General features: G+C 43.3%; 2 protein-coding genes across 13 annotated transcripts in view; one reads left to right on the forward strand and one right to left on the reverse strand.

The window, feature by feature from the left end:
* Window positions 1-10017, forward strand: part of CCDC158 (coiled-coil domain containing 158) — a 119505-nt gene extending 109488 nt beyond the window's left edge. For all 12 annotated transcript variants that reach the window (XR_001820674.2, XR_005197749.1, XR_001820673.2 and 9 more), the window contains one exon: window positions 9810-10017. Coding sequence is in view for 9 of the 12 variants with exons in the window: in XM_017514766.2 (XP_017370255.1) it covers window positions 9810-9886 (77 nt within the window). In the remaining 3 variants the exon portion in view is untranslated. The remainder of the gene's footprint in view (window positions 1-9809) is intronic.
* Window positions 10018-11910: 1893 nt separating this feature from the next.
* Window positions 11911-16825, reverse strand: STBD1 (starch binding domain 1). The gene is made up of 2 exons (XM_017514776.2): window positions 15734-16825; window positions 11911-13859 (listed from the first exon to the last, which is right to left on the reverse strand). The coding sequence occupies exons 1-2, from the start codon at window positions 15951-15953 to the stop codon at window positions 13012-13014; spliced, it is 1068 nt and encodes a 355-aa protein (XP_017370265.1). The 5' UTR covers window positions 15954-16825; the 3' UTR covers window positions 11911-13011.
* Window positions 16826-19972: the final 3147 nt, after the last annotated feature.

The following is a 19972-nucleotide window of genomic DNA, read 5'->3' on the forward strand; positions in this document are numbered from 1 at the left end:
TGATGGGCTTCCCTTTGTGGGTAACCTGACCTTTCTCTCTGGCTGTACTTAGCATTTTCTCCTTCATTTCAACCCTGGTGAATCTGACGATTATGTGCCTTGGGGTTGCTCTTCATGAAGAATATCTTTGTGGTGTTCTTTGTATTTCATGGACTTGAATATTGGCCTGCCTTGCTAGGTTGGGAAGTTTTCCTGGATGATATCCTGAAGAGTATTTTCCAGCTTGGATTCATTCTCTTTGTCGCATTCAGGTACACCTATCAAACATAGATTAGGTCTCTTCACATAGTCCCACATTTCTTGGAGACTTTGTTCATTCCTTTTTACCTTTTTTTCTCTAATCATGCCTTCTCATTTATTTCAATGAGTTGATCTTTGAGCTCTGATAACCTTTCTTCTGCTTGGTCAATTTGGCTGTTGAAACTTGTCCATGCTTCGCAAAGTTCTCGTGTTGTGTTTTTCAGTTCCATCAATTCACTCATATTCCTTTCTAAGTTGTCCATTCTCGTTAGCATTTTGTCAAATCTTTTTTCAAGGTTCTTAGTTTCTTTGCATTGGGTTAGAACATGTTCTTATAGTTCACAGAAGTTTCTTACTACCCACCTTCTGAAGTCCGATTTTGTCATTTCATCACACTCATTCTCCATCCAACCTTGTTCCCTTGCTGGTGAGGAGTTATCATCCCTTGTAGGAGGAGAGGTGTTCTGGTTTTGGGTGTTTTCATCCTTTTTGCACTGGTTTCTTCCCATCTTTATGGATTTATCTACCTGTCGTCTTTGTAGTTGCTGGCTTTCATATTGGGTCTCTAAGTGGACGTCTAGTTTGTTGATGATGAGGTTATTTCTGTTTCTTAGTTTTCCTTCTAACAGTCTGGCCCCTCTGCTGTAGGACTGCTAAGGTTCACTCCAGGCCCTGCTTGCCTGGGGATTGCCTGCAGCGGCTGCAGAACAGTAAGAGTTGCTACCATTTTCTTCTTCTGCTATCTTTGTCTCAGAAGGATACCTGCCAAATGTCAGTCTGATCTCTCCTTTATCAGGTGACTCTTTGGATATACAGGGGTCAGGGAGCTGCTTGAGGAGACAGTCTGTCTTTTACAGGAGCTCAAGTGCTGAGCTGTGAGCTCCATTGTTCATTCAGAGCTGCTGGGCAGGTACGTTTAGGTCTGCTGCAGCAGAACTCATAAACTGCTTTTTGTTCCCAGGTGCTCTGTCCCAGGGAGTTAGGGCTTTATTTATAAGTTCCTGTTGTGCTGCTGCCTTTTTTTTTTTTTTCAGGGCTGCCCTGCCCAGCAAGGAGGCAGCCTAGTCACTGTCTGCCTGAAGAGGCTTTCCTGAGTTGCTGTGGGCTCCGCCCTGTGAACTTCCCTGCAGTTCCGTTTATATGGGCGTAGTTAGCACTGCCTCGGCAGTGGTGGCCTGCCTCTGTATTGGCAGACTCTCTCTGTAATGCCAGGTTGCATTGGCAACGGCGGGTTGCCTTGGCAATGGCAGGCAGCCTCAGCAATGGCGGACTACCTCCTTATTGGTGGAGTGCCTTGGTAATGGTGGACACCCCTCCCTGACAGAGCTGGACCGCCCCCGGTTCAGCTGTGCTTGCTGTGAAACTCTCAATTCAGAGTTTCTGATTGCTGTTCTTTTGTGGGGGTGGGACCAGCCGAACCCGATCACCTGGCTCCCTGCCTCAGAACCTTTTTTTTTTTTTCTTTTTTATCCCAGAATGTTCCAGTCGCCTGTTGAAAGGGCGCCGGGATCTGTTTCCCATGCAGCGACCTACTGTGCCAGCTTAAACAGTGGTGCTGAGATTCGTGGCACTCAGGAATCCCCTGGCCTGGCTCCCTGTTCAGTGCCCTCTTTAATCAGATGAATGTGCGGCTTCCCGGGGCTCCAATCGCCAGCCAAAAGGGCACCCGGACCAGTGTATTTTTTACAGAGAACCGCTGGCCGGGCCGCTGACAAAGCAGCCGCGTGGGGCAAAGCAGCCCCATCAACAGAAAGAACCACGCCGGCCAAAACAGCCTTTCTGGCAACCCATGGGTCTCCTCCGCCCGGGAATCTCCTGGTCCGTGGGCTATAAAAATGCGGCATCCGCTCACCCTCTGCACTTTCACTGGGAGCTGCAACTCCGAGCTGTTCCTAAACGGCCATCTTGGATCGAACCCTCATATTCATTTCTTATAAAACCACAAGGTCACAAAATAATCCTGCTGCTGGAACCCCAGATGTCCTTGGCTCGTGAGCTCTATCATGGACCTCTAGATCAACCTGCACCCCTAAAAGCCTCCCCTCTGGAGGAAACCTCAACTGCAGAGCCCTTTCTATGCCCCATTTCAGCAGAAAGTAGTTAAAGAGGATCAACGCCCTTATTCCAACAGAAGTTAAATTTTCCTGTTCGGAATGGGGAATGAGGGAAGGTGTTCTCCTTCCAGGTCCACGAGGGGGCATAGTTTTAAGGGCAAGAATTTCCCAGCACCATGCACCCCCTCTCATCTCTCTCCATCCTGGAGATATAACGGTTTATGTTTAAATTTCACGGGCATGGGAAGAAACTAAGAGTCAATCACCCCAGCAGAAGTTTGAAGGAACTCCTTTCATTGGCCAGAGGAACTTGGAAACGTGGGAATTTCTCCCAGGATAAATCCCCCTGCTCCTTCACCCACACCGGATTTCCAGCTCTCTGGAATCCCCTCCCACATGGTGGGAGCTCCCATTTCCCTCCTGGATTTCCCCTCTGGAATCCCCTTCCACACTCTTCATGGAAGTCTTTCTCTTCTTCTTTCCTTCTCTTTTCTCTACCTAAATAAAATCACCTTTCTGCAACACTTCTTGAGTCCAATATTTAATTTTACAAGCATATGCCACACCTGCAGTGGTCCCATCACTTATTCTTTAAAAAATTAAAGGCCAAAAACCCACAGCTTTCTTTCGAGGGAGATGTTCTCACCAGCACCCAAGAAAAAAACCGGTTGCAACGTGGCTATTTTTATACCAGTACCCTGCTGTTTTGGTGATGATAGCCTTGAAGTTGGGTAATGTGATGCCTCCAGATTTGTTCTTTTTGCATTGTCTTGCTTTGGCTATGTGGGATCTTTTCTTCGTTCCATATGAATTTTAGGATTATTTTTTCCAGTTCTGTGAAAAATGATGATGGTATTTTGATGGAAATCACATTGAATTTTTAAATTACTTTTGGTAGTACGGTTATTTCCACAATATTGATTCTACTTATCCATGAGCATGAAATGTGTTTCCGTTTGTGTGTGTTGTCTATGATTTCCTTCAGCAGTGTTTGTAGTTTTTCCTGTAGAGATTGTTCATCTCCTTGGTTAAGTATATTCCTATGTATTTTATTTTATTTTATTTTTTGAGGTGGAGTCTCTTTCACCCAAGCTGGAGTGCAATGGCACTATCTAGTCTCACTGTGACCTCCACCTCCTTGGGTTCAAGCAATTATCTGCCTCAGCCTCCCAAGTAGCTGGGATTCCAGGCACCCACCACCATGCCTGGCTAATTTTTTTGTATTTTTAATAGACATGGGGTTTCACCATGTTGGCCAGGCTGGTCTTGAACTCCTGACCTTGTGATCCACCCACTTTGGGCTCCCAAAGTGCTGGGATTACAGGGGTGAGCCACCACACCTGGCCAAGTATTTTATTTTTATTGCAGCTGTAGTAAAAGGAGCTGGGTTCTTGCTTTGATTCTAAGCTTTGTCATTGTTGATATATGGCAATGCTACTGATTCATGTACATTGATTTTGTGTCCTGAAACTTTACTGAATTCATTTATCAAATCTAGGAGCTTTGTGGATGAGTCTTTAATGTTTTCTAGGCATAGGATCATATCGTCAGCAAACAGCAATAGTTTGACTTCCTCTTCACCGATTTGGATGCCCTTTATTTCTTTCTCCCGTCTGACTGCTCTAGCAAGGACTTCCAGTACAATGTTGAATAGCAGTGGTGAAAGTGGGCATCCTTGTTTTGTATAAGTTTTCATGGAGAATGCTTTCAACTTTTCCTCTTTCCGTGTAATGTTGGCTGTGCATTTCTCATAGATGGCTTTCGTTACCTTGAGGTATGTTCCATCTATGCTGATTTTGCTGAAGGTTTTCATTATAAAGGGATGCTGGATTTTTGTCAGATGCTTTTTCTGCATTTTTTGAGATGATCATATGATTATTGTTTTCAATTCTGTTTATGTGATATGTCACATTTATTGTCTTGAGTGTGTTAAGCCATTCCTGCATCCCTGGTATGAAACCCACTTGATTGTGGTGTATTATCATTTGGATATGCTGTTGGATTCAGTTAGCTACTATTTTGTTGTGTATTTTTAAATCTGTGTTCATTATGGATATTGGTCTATAGTTTTCTTTTTTTGTTATATCCTTTCCTGGTTTTAGTATTAGCGTGATTCTGACTTCATAGAATAATTTAGGGAGGATTCCCTATTTCTCTATGTTTGAAGCACTTTCAGTAAGATTGGTACCAATTCTTCTTCAATTGCCCAATAGAATTAAGCTCTGAGTCCATCTGGTCTTGGACTTCTTTTTGTTGGCATTTTTTTTTTTATTACTGTTTCAATCTCACTACTTGTTATTGGTTTCTTCAGAGTTTCTGTTTTTTCCTGACTTAATCAGGTGGGTTTTATATCTCCAGGAATTTATCCATCTCCTCTAAATTTTCTAGTTTGTGCACATAAAGGTGTTCATAGTAGCCCTAAATGATCTTTTGTATTTCTGTGGTATCAGTTGTAAAATCTCCCATTTCATTTCTGATTGAGCTTATTTAGATATTCTATCTTCTTTTCTTGGCTAATCTCACTAATGGCCTAATAATTTTATCTTTTTAAAGAACAAGCTTTTTTTTTCATTTGTCTTTTGTATTGTGTTTTATTCATTTGTTTCAATTTCATTTAATTCTGCTCTGATCTTTGTTATTTTTTTTTTAATTCCTCTGAGTTTGGGTTTGGTTTGTTCTTGTTTCTCTAGTTCCTTGAGGTGTGACTTTAGAGTGCCTATTTATGCTCTTTCAGGCTTTTTGATGTAGGCATTTAATGCTATGAACTTTCCTTTTAGAACCACTTTTGATGTATCCCAGAGGTTTTGATAAATTGTGTCACTAGTTTCATTCAGTTCAAAGAATTTTTAAATTTCCATCTTGATTTCATTATTGATCCAAAGATGATTCCAGAGTAGATTATTCAATTTCCATATGTTTGTATAGTTTGGAGGGTTCCTTTTGGAATTAATTTCCAGTTGTATTCCAGTGTAGTCTCAGAAAGTACTTGATAACATTTTGATTTTCTTAAATTTATTGAGACTTCTTTTATGTCTTATTATATGGTCTATCTTGGAGAATGTTCCATGAGCTGATGAAAAGAATTTATATTCTGTAGTTGTTGGGTAGAATGTTCTGTAAATATCTGTTAAGTCTGTTTGTTCTAGGGTATAGATTAAGTTCATTGCATTGTATAAATGCACTGTTTTTTGTTGACTTACCATCTTGATGACCTATTTAGTGCTATCAGTGGAGTACTGAAGTCCCCCACCATTATGGTATTACCATTACCATCTGTCTCATTTCTTAGGTCTAGTAGTAATCATTTTATAAATTTGGGAGCTCCAGTGTTAAGTGCATATATATTTAGGATTGTGATATTTTCCATATATAATGATCCTTTATCATTATATAATATCCCTCTTTGCTGTTCTGAACTGTTGTTGCTTTAAAGTCTGTTTTGTCTGATGTAAGAAGAGCTACTCCTGTTCATTTGTGGTATCCATGGAATATCTTTTTTCATCCCTTAACCTTAAGTTTATATGAGTCCTTGTACATTAGGTGAGTCTGTTGAAAACAGCAGATACTTGGTTGGTGGATTTTTATCCTTTCTGCCATTCTGTATCTTTTAAGTGGCACATTTAGGCCATATACATTCAGTGTTAGCATTGAGATGTGAGGTACTGTTTTATTCATTGTATTAGTTGGTACCTGAATATCTTGGGTTTTTTAAAAAATTGTGTTATTGTTTTATAGGCCCTGTGAGATTTATGCTTTAAGATGGTTCTATTTTGGTGTGTTTTGAGGTTTTATTTCAAGATTTAGAATTCCTTTTAGCATTTCTTAGTGCTGGCTTGCTGCTAGTGAATTCACTCAGCATTTTTTTTTTTTTTTTTNTTTTTGTCTGCAAAAGACTTTATCTGTCCTTCATTCATGAAGCTTAGTTTTGCTGGATATGGAATTCTTGGCTGCCAATTATTTTGTTTGAGGAGTCTAAAGATAGGACCCCAATTCCTTCTGATTTGTAGGGTTTCTGCTGATAAATCTGCTGTTAATCTGAGAGGCTTTCCTTTATAAATTACCTGACACTTTTGCATTGCAGCTCTTAAGATTCTTTCCTTCATCTTGACATTAGATAACCTGATGACCATATGCCTAGGTGATGACCTTTTTGGGATGAATTTCATGGGTATTCTTTGAGCTTCTTGTATTTGGATGTCTAGATCTCTAGTGAGGCCAAGGAAATTTTCCTCAATTGTTCCCTCAAATAAGTTTTTCAGACTTTCAGATTTCTCTTCCTTATGAACAACAATTATTCTTCAGTTTAGCCATTTAACATTATTCCAGACTTCTTGAAGGCTTGGTTCAGTTTTATTAAATTCTTTTTTCTTTGTTTTTGTCTGATTGGGCTAATGTGAAAACCTTGTCTGCAAGCTCTGAAGGTCTCTCTTCCATTTGTTCTAGTCTACTGTCAAACTTTCCAGTGCATTTTGTATTTCTATAAGTGTGTCTTTCATTTCCAGAAATTGTGGTTGTTTTGTCTTTATATTTCTCTGGAGAATTTTTTATCCATATTCTGGATTTTTTTTAAAAAAATTCTTTAAGTTGGGTTTCACCTTTCTCTGATATCTCCATGAGTAGCTTAATCAACCTTCTGAATTCTTTATCTGGCAATTCAGAGATTTCTTCTTGATTTGCATGCATTTCTGGGAAGCTAGTGTGGTCTTTTGGGGATGTTGTAGAACCTTGTTTTGTCATATTTCCAGAATTGCTTTTCTGATTCCTTCTGATTTGCGTAGACTGTTTCAGTAGAAAAATCTGTATCTCAAGGTTCAGATTATTTTGTCCCACAGGTTGATCCCCTGATGAGGTGTCCTTCCCCTCCCCTAGGGATGAGGTTTCCTGAGAGTTGGACTGCAATGATTGTTATTCTTCTTCTGCGTCTAGCCACTCAGTGGGGCTATCTGGCTAGGGCTGGGGCTGGGAAATGTCTGCAAAGAGACCTGTGATATGATTCATCTTCAGGTCTCCCAGCCATGGATGCCAGCACCTCCTCTGGTAGAGGAGGTAGGGGAGTGAATACACTCTGTGAAAGTCCTTGGTTATAAATAGGTTTAGTGTCCTAGCTTTATCAAATACTGGTTATGCTAGCAGTGACATTTTCACATGGACAGACTTAGGACCTCTGGCTAGCCAGAAGGTTACAGGTAATGGAATTAGCTGTTGTTTTCTCCTTCCTTGGTACAGGGTTTTTCTGTTATGAGTTACTGTAATGTCCTGAGGTGGTTGGCCTCCAGTCAGGAGGTGGTGCTTTCAAGAGAGCACCAGCTATGATAGAAGACAAGGGAATATAAGCTTGCCCTAAGTTGGCCAGGATAAGTATTTGGGTTTCTCAGGTGATATGTGAGGCCATCAAGCTCTCAAGAGTTTGTGTGTTTTGTGATTGGCTACCAGGGCAGGTAAAAAAAAATACCATTAGGTTGGGGCAGAGTTAGGTGCATCTGAGCTCAGATTCTCCTTGGGTGGGGCTTGCCATGGCCACTGTGGGGGATGCAGGGTGGTTCTTGAGCCAGTGGTGTTATGTTCCAGAGGTGATGATGGCTGCCTCTGTTGCCAGGGAAGTGGGGAAACGCCTGTAGCAATAGGCCTCACCTAGCTCCCACACAGTTGGCAAGGCTAGTCTTCCTCCCACCATGCCCCACTAACAGCGCCAGTATCTCCAGGAAGCCAGTGTGGGGTAGTGATTGGGGAATGGGGAGCAGATCAGACCTTGCCCCAGGCTATAAGCTTCCCCACTAAGAAAGCAAGTATGGCTTTCAGGTCTTGCCTGCTCCTTCCTGCCTGCCCACACTGTCAGCAGTGGCTTCTGTGCTGCTTTCTGTAGCAGTTCCCGTTCACTACCCAGATTCTGCTCAAAAGAATTTGTGTACAGTTGAAATTATTACAGAGTTCAGCTGGAAGCTTCTTTCACCCTGTGACCACTCCCAAATTCTGCCAGCTGCCTTCCCCAAGGGCCCCTGTGAGATATAGTCAGGGATGGCTTCCCTGGGCGCAATCTAGAGAATGGGAGTGCCTCCAAGGCTCTTCCCACTGCTACTTCTACTTTTATATTTTGCTCTAAATTCGTTTCAGCTCTAGGTAAGATGAAATCCTTCTCCTATAATCTGGATTTTCAGGTTCCCCAGTGGGAAGTATGTTGGGAGGCAGGATTTTCGCCTCTCACACTTTGGGAACTCACAGTTTTTCACCTATCCAGTGGAATTTGCAGCGTCATCCTGCTTCTTTCAAAGGATCTGTGAATTCTTTTGGTTTTTCTGGTATGTTCCTGCAGTGGCTCTTGGAGCAAAGTCAACAGTGTAAGTCTCCACATGCTGCTCTGTCCGTCCAAGTAGGAGCTTGGAGCTGCACATTAGCCCTGTCTCTTATGTGCCATCTTCCTCTCCATATCGATTGTGAGTTTTTGAAGGAAGATGCATTATCTTATTGATCCTATTTTTATTCTCACCATGACATACGTTTCTGAGTTTATCTAATGTATGGGACTAAATAATAATCCACATGGAAGATATATATTTGTTTACAAAATAAAAAGACCTTTTTGCTGGATACAGTGTCTGGATGGGATACCTCTTGAAAATTCTAAAACAAATATTTTTAAGGGGAATTTTGGGAGGATTGTCAAAACTTGAAGTGCATTTACCCTTTGACCCAGAAATTCCACTTCTAGCAATGTATTCTATAAGAAATGATTGTATAAATGCACAGAAGTATATATACAAAAGTATTTATTATAGCATTGTTTAGAAAGAAAAATATGTAACCTTTTTTAGTCAGTTTAGTAAGTCAGTTTGTGTACTGAAATATTAGTAAATACTGTGCAGTTAAAACATAAGCTGAACTGATAAATTATTGACATTTTGTTGTACGAATAAAGGAAGCTACAGAACAATCTATACCATATATTTTCATTTGTGTAAAGAATAAAACGTGCATATGCATGTATATGTGCAGATGTTCACCAAATTGCTTATGGTAATGACCTCTCAGGCGGAGGTAGATTCCAGCAGATTGAGGGAGCAGAGACAAAGACTGACCTCCATCTTTTTTTGTGTCCTTATGAGGTGTTTGAATTATTTACAATTAGTATTACTTTTACAATTATCATGCTCATTTAAAACAACTGATGCTGGGCACAGTGGCTTATGCCTGTAATCCTGATACTTTGGGAAACTGAGGCAGGAGGATTGCTTGAGACCAAGAATCTGAGACTACTCTGGGCAACATAGAGAGGGACCCTGTGTCTACAACATAAATAAGTAAATAAAATAAAACACCTGAAGCACTAAAGATTTACCCTTAGCTCTCTTCCGTAACACCAACCTTTTCAAAAATATGCTACATCACAATTTTTAAGAATGTCTTGAGCTCAGAACATATTTGTTCTATACTAACAAGCTAATCTTTGAGGTAGCACATAGTAGAATTAAAGCCTGAGTAGATTTTGTTATTCTAACTATGTTTTATCAACATTTTCAGCAATGTCTTCAATGATCAGAAATCAAGAAAAGAGGATACAGAAAGTAAAAGACCAGGAAAAAATGTTACTAAAATGACTCGTTGCTTGCCTGTTCATTACAGAGAAATAAGGCCCAATTAATTGTGGTGTTACTTGTAATTAGTGCTTTGTGTACTTTTTCTTTTTATGTGAAAATTTAATAAAAGGTGCCCTGTCTTGTAAACTCTATTTTGAAATAAACTATTCTTGAATTCCTCAGAGTAAAACTTCAAACATCTACTAGCTAGTATTCATACATTATAATAATTAATACCTGTAAAATATTCATACATGATAAGGTATTATAATTACCTCATAAGATAATTAATTGTAAGATATAATTTGTGCTTGTTCTAATATATTGGAATAATTGTGGGTTTTTAATTGTTGTTACTGGTCCCAAGACAATAGAATCTATTTTATTTTACTTAAATTTTAATTAAATCTTAATTAAATTTAAATACTTTATTCAATCAATTTTAGCTTCAAAAAAATTCTAGGGGAAAAACTACTTTCACATGAAAGTGAAAGATGTGGTGTAATACCAAGGACAGAAGGACAAACTTCAACATACTAACAGGGACTCATTTTGTGACTATGAACTCACTGTTCTGTCAATATCAGTGAGGGTAATCAGATAACCAAACATCAGGGCCCCCCAGTCAAAACTTTTAGAAAAGTTTCTCTTTTTTGCATATTAATAATAGTAAAGAAAGAAAATGATGTTATTCTTTTTCAAGTTCGAGATTACATCTATTCTGTCTGTTTTAATTAAATTTTAATAAAATTAGGGGGTTTTATATGTGAACCAAATCAAATGAGACAAGAACAGATACAAATACGTTTCCGTAGTGTCAAAACATCAGGGACAATGTGGCAGGTGGCTAGCTGTCCAAAACAAATTTGTGTTCCTGTTCTATAATCTGGAATTGTCTCTGAGAAACAGATGCCCAGTGAGAGTCTCTGTTTCCCAATCCTGCCTCCCCTTGTTATCTGGGTGTGGCCTGAGGGTTCTCATTAACAGAATATGGACAGAGCAATATGTGGCATTTTCAGGTCAAAGTGTTAACATGCATTGGTGTTCTTCCTCACTTTATTTTCCCCTCCAGGGGCTGGATGCAGAGGACATCAGGGTTATAGGAGATGGTAGAGCCACAGGGCAGAAGGGAGTCTGGGTAACTGAATCTCTGCAAGGATAGAGCCACAGGGCAGAAGAGAGTCTGCGTAACTGAATCTCTGCAAGGAGGGGAGCTGCCCTCCTGCCAGGAAGACTCACTGCTAACAGTTACACGAGCAGGAAGTCAGCCTCTGGTGCTGCAGCCTTCTTAAATGGATGGTCTCTGTTACAGCAGCTAGTAGAAGCCCTGACCTATGCAGACAATAAATGGAATAGGGCATACATCCTCTCACCAGAAGATCCTCACGTTTCTGCTCTCAAGGACAGTGTTAACACTGTAAGCATGTTCAATTTTAAGTAAATTTTTTAAATATAAAGTGTAATATTCATCTCTTAAATCAGTTGGCTTTACTGAAAGATTAATTTTAATTTTACCAGATAATGATAAAATAGCCAGTAGTAGAATCCTAGAGAGACTTTTGCTTAAATTGTTTTACCTTTGATTTTTCCTCATGGTAATATTTGGGCATTCTGTGCAGTGATGGTGAATGCCTTCTGCAGACCTTATTAGTACAATATAAAATTCATTATGAAGTCTATAACCAGTACATATGAATTTAACGTAAAAGTGCTATGAGCCAAAAACTGTCAAATAGTTCTTTTAAGCATTTTCTAATGCTATTTTTGGTTGGGTTTATTCTTTTCAGCAAAGATCATCTGATTAACAGGATTAAACATTATTTCACCAATAGATGTTATACTTATTAAGAGCTAACATGTAAGAATTTATTTTCAAGGACAGGCATGCTGAATTTCCCTCCAGTCAAAGGCGAACTTTTAAAATAAATATTGTAATGTTTGCTTTTCTGTATGTGTCTGTTATTAGTGGAGGAAAATATTTACATTTTATTTTACATCTAAGCTATTATGATACTAAACTTTAGACAAATAATTCAGACATTGAATGAAGATACTAAAATTCCAGTTTTATTATTTGTTCAGTTACAATAACTTAAAGTTTAAATATTTGCTGTATTCTCTGAGCAAAGATGTACTTCTGTACCACTGTTGTGTATAAATATGCTACCCAAGATAGTGACCGGGATGAAAGGAGAGGGAAGAGGGTGACGGAAATGATTGCTATAGGACAGGTCTGTCCAGATGCTGGGGGCGGGGGAGGGAGGAGCAGTGGGAGAGACATGGTCCTACCTACAGAGGCTCCCATGGGTAAATGATGGGTGCATCCCTCCCTGCAGTTGGGCTGTGGCTGTACCTCACAGTCCTCTAAGAGGTGTCATTGAAGCCACCTCACTCAGTACCCCCAACCCCACTCATGTTCCCTTTCCTCATGGGCTGCTCCTGCAACTGACTTCCATGATGACTGGTTCTCATTAGGCCCCTTGTTTCTACACCAGCCTTAGATCATTAAGACAAAGACGTACTTGCTACCCTCATAGCATGTAACCACACCTGGCAGATGAAAATCAAACAAAAACATTGGGCAGTTTTAGAGCATTATCTTGGATCCTTACTAATCACATCCAGACCAGATATTTTCTAATCACAGTTTTGTATAGTTAACTATTTTTAAGCATAAAATCTGTATGTAGTAAAAAGTGTTTCTCAAGCTGTACCAATAGGAAATCAGCTATGTTTAAGTAAGGCTTATTTTGCTACCTTATTCTAAGGATCACTTGAAGGCTCAAGCTTGAACCCTGGGCAGCTGGTTAATTTCTTTGCTCCATGACCACAGTTCACACCTGAAGCTTAGCCAAGTCACTCCCGAAGAGGATCATGCCCTAAAGTAATAATGGATCAGCACAAGTCCCTCAATCAGTGGCCACAGGGGAAAAAAGTCCACATCCACTGGAAGCATTTTCTGTGTATATATATATGTATATATACACACATATATTTCTGCACATTAGACAAAAGCCACTAGCAAATTTGAAACAATTTGAATGGCTGAATTTGGAGTCACACTGTCTTTATTTTATTCAGTGTGCTCCGCAACCTCAGCCTCTTCCACATTCTTCTACAGCTTCTCCAATACTTTGCAAACTGAATCAGTGAATCCCCCACCATGCGTGAACCACTTTATCCTCATGGCCAGTCTCTAGGAATCTATTGCTGCATTCTTCCCAGCGAGTAACTCCCCCATTCTCTACCAACACAAACTTCCACTCCACCACTGTATCTGCAGGCAGGAAAATGGAATGAGACCAGAACCCGTCCTTGCTATAGTAGAGTGGGATGTATGTGTTCCATCTCCCAAGACACTCATGGTCTCCAGTTATTGCAATGAATTGCACATCAGTGCTTGTGATATAATGGACCTGGAACCTGACACTAACTTGCTGAGACCCTGCAGGCATCACTGCTACCTTTTCTGTTTTCCTATGCACTTGCCAATCTCTTGCTTCCACCAGAGTACTTCTTCCACTGTCCATTCCCTGGTTTGGGCTTAACACTGGAGCCTCAAGACTGCCAACATTCCCCCAAGATGAGTGCCTAGACACCATTTCCCACTCCTCGTGGTCAACCTGGTCCTGACTGTTCAAATGAGAGAGGCTCATTTCTTCTTTAGCTCTGTTCGTGAGCAGGTTGCTAGAAGGCAACTTCTCTGCAAAACATGTAGCTGCTTTAGCAGATGTCTCTCGTCCTTTTTGGAATCCCCATTCTCTCATAGGAGATTCAAGGCTTTCATTTCTTGAAACTTCAGAGTGACTCCTAGAGTTACCTGTCTCAGAGGTAGCTGGAGCATCTGTGTCTGGAAACTGTCCAGAAGGAACATGTTCTCTTGAATTGTCACAGACTTCCCTGGAAGGATTCTGCAATCTGCAGGCTGCTGCCTGCAGGCTACCAAGGTCTTTGGTCTTAGAAATCAAATGTCCATTGCTTTCTTGAAGATGCTCTAAGAAATAAAAGGGAAAATGTAATAGAGTCAGGTAGTTCATGTAAGAAAAAAGGCTGAGAAAATAATTTGGTTACTGAATGGTTTACTACCAGTCAATCTGCAATTCACAAAGTCCCCCTCTATTAAAATCAAGTACAACTTAATTAACCAACACTGTGCTCTAAAAATACACATGTATATCTGACAATAAAAGGCACATCCAGGAGAATCAGTGTGCCAGCACAAGTGTAAATGAAATGGTAAGCTCTAGAGGCAGACGTGTAACCCTGTCATGGTCCCTGGTCTCCACAGTCCAGGCCATACTGGCATGTAGCCAAGTTAAGTTGCTTGGCTCCTATCATCAAAGAATGTCCAGGCTGTGGGGCAAAGGGCTGTGTGGCTACCTTACAAGCCAGAAGAGTACACTTATACTTCCAGGGGAGGCGTGCAGGGCAGGGATTGGCTCTCACAGATCTGCGGGCAGATCAGCAGGAGCTGTCACTGTGGGGAGATACAAAGGACAGTAGCGCATCCCTGTGCAGGAGTGGAGTGGGGGAAGGGGCTGGTTTCTTCTTGCCAATCCCATATTCATTAGGAACCTCCTCAACAAAACAGTGTTTTGTACCCCCTCCCACTGTAACTACTTTTTAAAAAAATGTTCTTAAAAATACAAAATCCAAGTCCTCTAAAAATGTGGCTTCCTTCTTGACCACCCCATTGGTAGTCCAAACAAGATTGAAATCTCTAAATCATACGTACAATCAGCACAGCAGTGATTTTATGGGGCGGGGGGTGGGGGGTGGGCATGGGGACAACAGTCTTGTTTATCTCTTTTTAATGGTGGGGTTGGAAGTGAGAGTGAACAAATATTATTATGGATTCCCAACTTTTCAACCTAAAGCATGAGATTGGCCTTCAGGAAAAACAAAAAGATAAGTGAACTGTCCAGGCATCCCAGACCAATCACACTAAGGACACACGGGCAGATTTTCATATGGCTGCACATGAACACCACTGGGCTAAAAATAAAGTTCACAGATGTCATTTTCACCATTAAGCTTCTGTCCAGGCATGGGCCACTTGCCAAGGGAGGGCACTGGAAGGTAAGGTTTTTCTGCCAGTGTTCGCTCTCTGCTTAGCAAACGGTCCCTAAAATATAAAAATTTAAACCTAGATGTCGGTTCTACTCATCAGAGCTGGGAATCCTATTTAAGTAGTCCCTTCCCAGGGATGACCACCTGGCCCTGTTCTGGGGCAGTGGTGGGAGTGGGGGGAACTGCCGACAGTGCTGAAACCGGTCACGAAGCACAGCCCCAGGGCCTCAGCCATGGCCTTCATGGCCAGAGTCCAACCTGAACTTTGCCTTCCTAAAGAAGCGTCCAGATAGCACGAGGCGCCGGCAGCTCGGGTGTTCCCAAACCCAGCTCTTCCATGGGCTGTGCGATGGGAGGATGTGAGACTACCGGGATCAGGACTGAGAAAATGTCCCGGCTTGGACAGAGATTGAAGAGGCTTGTAGGATCCCCCTAAATTTAAGCCCCCTTTTCCAAAGGCCCGGAAGGGGCGCAGCCACTGCAGCCGCCCGCACTGCACCAAGCGCCGCCAAGTGGCGGAGCTTATCCCCGCCGGAGGGGCAGAACCAACTCCTCAGGCGCGGGCGCTGAGGGACTCGGCAGGGCGCGGCCCTTGGAGGACCAACCAAAAAACCTGCCTGCACTACCAACCAGCCTGGGAAACCGAGCGGCGTGGGGACGGCCCAGCCCCCTTAGGGGAGCCCTCCGCGGGAATGGGCCCCTAGCAAAGCTCTAGGTAGATTTGCCTCTTTCCTCCCTTCCTTGATGAACCTCAAAGCTATGGCAGATGTGCCCTGGAGTCACAGGGGGGCAGAATACCTGATTTGGTGACCAGCTCCTGCCTGGAAGGTCCAGGGCTCAGTTCGTCGCTGCCACTCGGATCGCCTCCCGGAGCCGCAGCTCCCCCCAGAGGGGCCTCCTTCTCCTGCTCAGCGTCCCCGTCCTTCCCCGTGTCCCCAGAGCCGCCCCGCAGCAGCCAAACGAAAAGCGCTCCGGCCAGACCCCCTCCGACCAGCAGAGCGGACCAGACGGCGCCCATGGCTGAGAGACCGCGGCCGCGGGAGACGACGGGGACTGGGGCAGGGGCTCAGGTCACGCAGTCCGAGCCACACCTACCCCGCCCGCTCCAGCCTTTTACGGTTCCTGCGGCAGGCGCTCCGGCCGAGCCCGGCCCTGCGCGACCAGTACTCAACTTTCCCGGCCCCGCCCCGCTCCCCGCCCCCAAGGCTGCAGCCCCGGGCGGAGGCTCCCTCCGGGCGGAGACTCGAACGCTCTTCCATCTCTACAGTTTCTGTTCCCGGCCCTGCTAGTTGCTAGCGGCCGAGGTCGCAGGAGGCAGCGTTCCACGTGTGTCCCGCGTGAAGAACCCAAGTGCGCACAACTGCTGCGCGCAGCCAGGACCTGCCCCACCGCCCTTCCTTCTCCCGCCTGCTGCCCGCGAGGCCTCGCCCCGGGCCGGGCACCTCGGCGCCTCCACCCCAGGGAAGCTCAGCCGCAGCGCGGCCAGCTAGAGGCCGAGAGCTTCCTGGAACTTAGAGGTGGGAGAGGCCGCGGGCGTCGGTGACGCGCTGGCCTGGGCGTGGGCTGAAGAGGTGGCGCGTTCGGGTGGGTGGGTGGCCAGGAGGATCGGGGCAAGGTGCGGGGAAACTGGGAGCCCTAGTGGAAGCTCCACTCCGCCGCCAGCTCGCCGCGCTTAGCCTCCCCAAGCCTCTGCCTCCCCGCCTGCAAAATGAAAGGACTGGACTGAGGACCGTCCATCTAAAGATGCCAGTCAGCCCAACCACATCCAGTCTCATCCTCTCTGGGTGTGTATGGTTGGTGCGAAATGCGCGCCCGACTGTCTGACCTGGATGTTGTCCATGGACGAGCGCCTACAGATAAGTTTGTTAATAAAAACAGCAGCTCTTTATTAAGCACCGTCTGTATTCCATATGTTTTATGTATTTAATCCTCACAAGACAACAACCCTGTGCGCCGTTATATACATTTCTTTGTAAATCCGTTCCTCTGCGGATCTGATTACTTTGCACAACAGCTTCAAGCTGATGGTCCCCACGTCTGTGTCTGCAGCTCACACCTTTCCCTTGGACTCCGACATTAGCTCAAGGCTAACCCGCCTTGGAGTAATTATCAGATTGCTGTCTCTGATAGGACAAATTATCAAATGTGCCCCTTGCTCCGAAAGGACAGTAGCCCTTAACCGGGTGCAATGCTGTGCCAGTGAGGTTACTGGAGGGCCGAAGCTGCCTCGATGCAGGTCACAACTACAACTTTGGCAATCATAAGGGAGGGGGTAGAGGAGAAGTGAGGGCAAAGACTGCCAACTAGGCATCTCCTTGTGGGTGTCTAATAGACATCTCAAACCCAACTCATGCAGACCTGAACTCCCCACCTTCCACCCCAAACTTATTCCTCTCCCTACCTTCCCTATCTCAGGAAGTGGCGACCACGTCCTTCCCATTGCTGCAAAGCAAAACACAGCCAGCTACTACTACCCACTACTTTCAAACCAGCGGTCAGCCTGAGCCTGTTAAAACACCCCAGGTCTCTGCTCAACACCCTCTAGTTGCTCCAGATCACAAGGAAAAACCCTACAGGGTCTGTTCCCCATGACCACTGTGTGCTCACCTCCATCTTGCCACATCCAGCCACACTGGCTTCCTTGCCTGGAGTCATCCTTCCTACAGGCCTCTCTCTCTCATTCCCTTCAGGTCCTGGTACAAGTGTCATCTGCACCACCCCCCGGACCTTCCTTGGCAATCCCAATGTTCATTATAATCCTACTCCCTATATCCTTCCCCTGCTCCAGTGTTCTCATTAGCACTTAGGGCATTGTTTCTAATACACTCTATAATCCGTGTATCTGTGGTTTAATTTCTCTTTCCTCCCTTCAGAGTGTAAATGACAGCAGGGATTATTGTCCTTTGTTCTCTGCTGACTTCCCAGCGCCTGTAACCTTTCCAGAGTGAGTGATTAGAAGTACAGGTTGAATGAATGAATGAAGCCCCATGTAATCTCCCTCTACAGCATTAATGGCATTTTCCTTACATAGATTCCAAATGCATTTTTAGCCCACGTGGATATGGGCTTTCCTTGAAATTCATTTTATGTATAATAAAAAGTGACCATAAAGCTATATTTTTAAGAGAATGAATGTCACTGTATAAAATAAGATTCCTCCAGCCCGGGCAGCATAGCAAAACCCTGTCTCTACGGAAAAATACAAAAATTAGCTGAGCATGACGGTGGCACCTGTAGTCCCAGCTACTCAGGAGGCTGAGAATCACTTAAGCCTGGGAGATAGAGGCTGCAGTGAGCCATGATCGTGCCACTGCACTCCAGCCTGGGTGACAGATGGAGACCGTCTCCAAAAATATGATAAAAATAAAAGATACTGGCCAGGCGCACTGGCCCACGCCTGTAATTCCAACACTTTGGGAGGCCGAGATAGACAGATCATGAGGTCAGGAGATAGAGACCATCCTGGCTAACACAGTGAAACCCCGTCCCTACTAAAAATTCAAAAAATTAGCTGGTGGAGCCTGTAGTCCCAGCTACTCAGGAGGCTGAGGCAGGAGAATCACCTGAACCCAGGAGGCAGAAATTGTAGTGAGCCAAGGTCGTGCCACTGCACTTCAGCCTGGTGACAGAGACTCTGTCTCAAAAAAATAAAAAATAAATAAATAAAATAAAAGATCCCTCACATATGCAGTTTACATAATGTCTGTGCTCCTATGAGAATCCAGTGCTGCTCCTGATCTGATAGGAGGTGGAGCTCAGGCCGAATGATGCTCGCTTGCCCACCACTCACCTCCTGCTGTGCAGCTGGTTCCTAACAGGACTCCGACTAGTTTGGGGACCCCTGTCTAAGGGATGTAATCCCAGAGAATCTGTAAAATCCTTTACATGTGAGCCCCACTATTCACTTACAATACCTAAAACTCTTAATATTTATTTATTCTTGTCAGAAATGTCTATTCCTTTATTTAAAATAATACCAAAAATTATTTCCCCAACCCATCAGGATTATTTTTACATTATATCATATTGATCCGGCAACATTTTTATTTTTTATTTATTTTTTCCTTTGGGAATCTCAAGAAGCTACTGCAACATTTTTAAAGAACATTATTTGCCCTTCCTTTTGGCTTTTCCAAACTTAAGTGTTGGCTCATTGATTTCTGTGTTGCTGCTTTAAAAAAAAAANAAAAAAAAAAAGGAAAGGAAAGGAAAAAGAAAGAAAAAAAGAAGATATCAATACTATCTCCCAGCCCGCTTGGTGTCTAGGCTGCTCTGGAAGAATGAGCAGCCTGTCTTCCAGAAGCTTGAGAGGAACTGTACTCCTTGGGGAGAGGCAGGAAATGAAATTTAATGCAAGAAGTTTGAGGATGTAAGGAAATTGATTAGGTATCAGTTAGGGTAATGCTAGACAAATGCTAACGAATAAGCCCCCACATTTCAGTGGCTGCGTCACACCCAGGTTAAGAGTCCAATGCAGGTGTTCTTCATCCGCTACAGCTTTTCCCCATGGACTAGTTCAGAGATCCAAGCTCCTTCCACCTTGTGGCTCTGTCATCCCCTAAAGCTACAGAATCCTTTCTATTCAGACAGGATAAGAGAGTAGGGGAAACAATGAAGCTTTTTAAAAATCCCATCTGGGAGGTGACATAAATCTCTTTCTCATTTCATTGATGAAAACTAGTCACATGGTATCATCTGGATGCAGGAAAGGCTGGAAGATGTGGTCCCTGGCTGGGCAGCCAAATTGAACTGACATCGCTACACTGTGAAAGGGGGTGTTGAATTTTAGGGGACAGCTGGCCATCTCTACCATGCAAAATTTTGATAAGGCATAGTGGACAGGACTGAGAAGGAAACCAGTAGAAGAACACACAGAATATTATGGAAACTGGATGAGACAGTTAACTAAAAGGAATTGCATTTGTCTAGTGGCCTGACATAACAAAGATGAGATACATGATTGAAGTAATTATCTTTGAAATTTGGGGGTAAGGCAGTCTAAGAATTCAGGCATGATGAGATTAGGAGGCTTTGCTC

This window comes from Cebus imitator, unplaced genomic scaffold, assembly GCF_001604975.1.
Source record: "Cebus imitator isolate Cc_AM_T3 unplaced genomic scaffold, Cebus_imitator-1.0 Scaffold537, whole genome shotgun sequence".
Classification (NCBI taxonomy): Eukaryota; Metazoa; Chordata; class Mammalia; order Primates; family Cebidae; genus Cebus; species Cebus imitator.

Coding starts and splice junctions, on each gene's coding strand:
- STBD1 (XM_017514776.2), bottom strand. CDS start 15,953: ATGGGCGCCGTCTGGTCCGCTCTGCTGGTCGGAGGGGGTCTGGCCGGA. Junction 13,860..15,733: donor GGAGCTGGTCACCAAATCAG/GTATTCTGCCCC, acceptor TTTATTTCTTAG/AGCATCTTCAAGAAAGCAAT.